This window comes from Pygoscelis adeliae, unplaced genomic scaffold (assembly GCF_000699105.1).
Source record: "Pygoscelis adeliae isolate BGI_AS28 unplaced genomic scaffold, ASM69910v1 Scaffold1277, whole genome shotgun sequence".
Taxonomy (NCBI): Eukaryota; Metazoa; Chordata; class Aves; order Sphenisciformes; family Spheniscidae; genus Pygoscelis; species Pygoscelis adeliae.
The window spans coordinates 28,108-28,985 of NW_008825096.1; the positions used below are offsets into that span (position 1 = coordinate 28,108).

The 878-nt window shown below is 70.7% G+C and overlaps 1 protein-coding gene across 1 annotated transcript in view; it reads right to left on the bottom strand.

The window, feature by feature from the left end:
• The window catches only part of GRIN3B (glutamate receptor, ionotropic, N-methyl-D-aspartate 3B), a 10,752-nt gene that overhangs the window by 6,111 nt on the left and 3,763 nt on the right, over positions 1 to 878 (bottom strand). Inside the window, exon 2 of the mRNA XM_009327003.1 lies at positions 8 to 387. Within this exon, the coding sequence (XP_009325278.1) occupies positions 8 to 387 (380 nt within the window). The remainder of the gene's footprint in view (positions 1 to 7; positions 388 to 878) is intronic.

The following is an 878-nucleotide window of genomic DNA, read 5'->3' on the forward strand; positions in this document are numbered from 1 at the left end:
CGCCCGCCGGCCGCGGGGCGGGGAGCCCAGCATCCAGTGAACCTCCTGCGGCAGCAGCCCTGACTCCTCAGCCACCCGGAAGATGAGCCGAGCGCGCTGCAGGTCGCAGCCGAGCACCAGCACGGGGCTGGAGAGGGCCCTGAAGCGCTCCCCGTGCTGCCGGAGGTAGTGGGTGGCCCCAGGCTCGTCCAGGTAGCCGAGGTCCAGGACGGTGCGGAGGAAGAGCTGGGAGCGGTGGGCCCAGAGGCTGAGGAAGCCGGAGACGTCCCAGGGGTGGCAGAGCACCAGGTTGGTCTCCTGCCAGTTGTTGGCCTGCAGGACGCTCACCAGCACGTCCACCAGCGTCTCCAGCGAGCTCTGCCGGTCCATGTGGAAGTGGAAAGGGCTCTGCCAACACAGAGGGGTTGTGGCTGTCCCCCTGCCCTGCTCCTGCCCATGGGAAGAGCCCAGAGGCAGCACCAATGTCCCTCCCACCCCGGAGCCACCCTACGCTCCCTGCCCACTCCCTGCCTGCTCCCAGCCCCGTCCCAGCCTGGGAGACTGGGACGTTCCCTCCCACCCAGTGCTGGCCATGCACCCACCACGAAGCCGGAGGGATGCCCAGGGACCAGAGGGAGAGCCCCGGGGAGGAGACCCCCCGCGGGCCCCCTGGCTGGGTGGGCAAGAGGGTTCACGGCCACCCGAGCAGCAGGTTGTGCATCCCACTGCCACACACACAAGGGTCTCACACTCCCAGCCAAGCGCTGCCCCAGCTCCCCGCAGCGCTCCAAGGACACGCTGCTCGCCAGGCAGGAGACGAGCGCACGTGGAGGGCGGCGGGCACAGCCTGCACACGTTCGGCGCCTGCCCGGGGCGTCCCCGGGGAGAGGCTGGCGGGA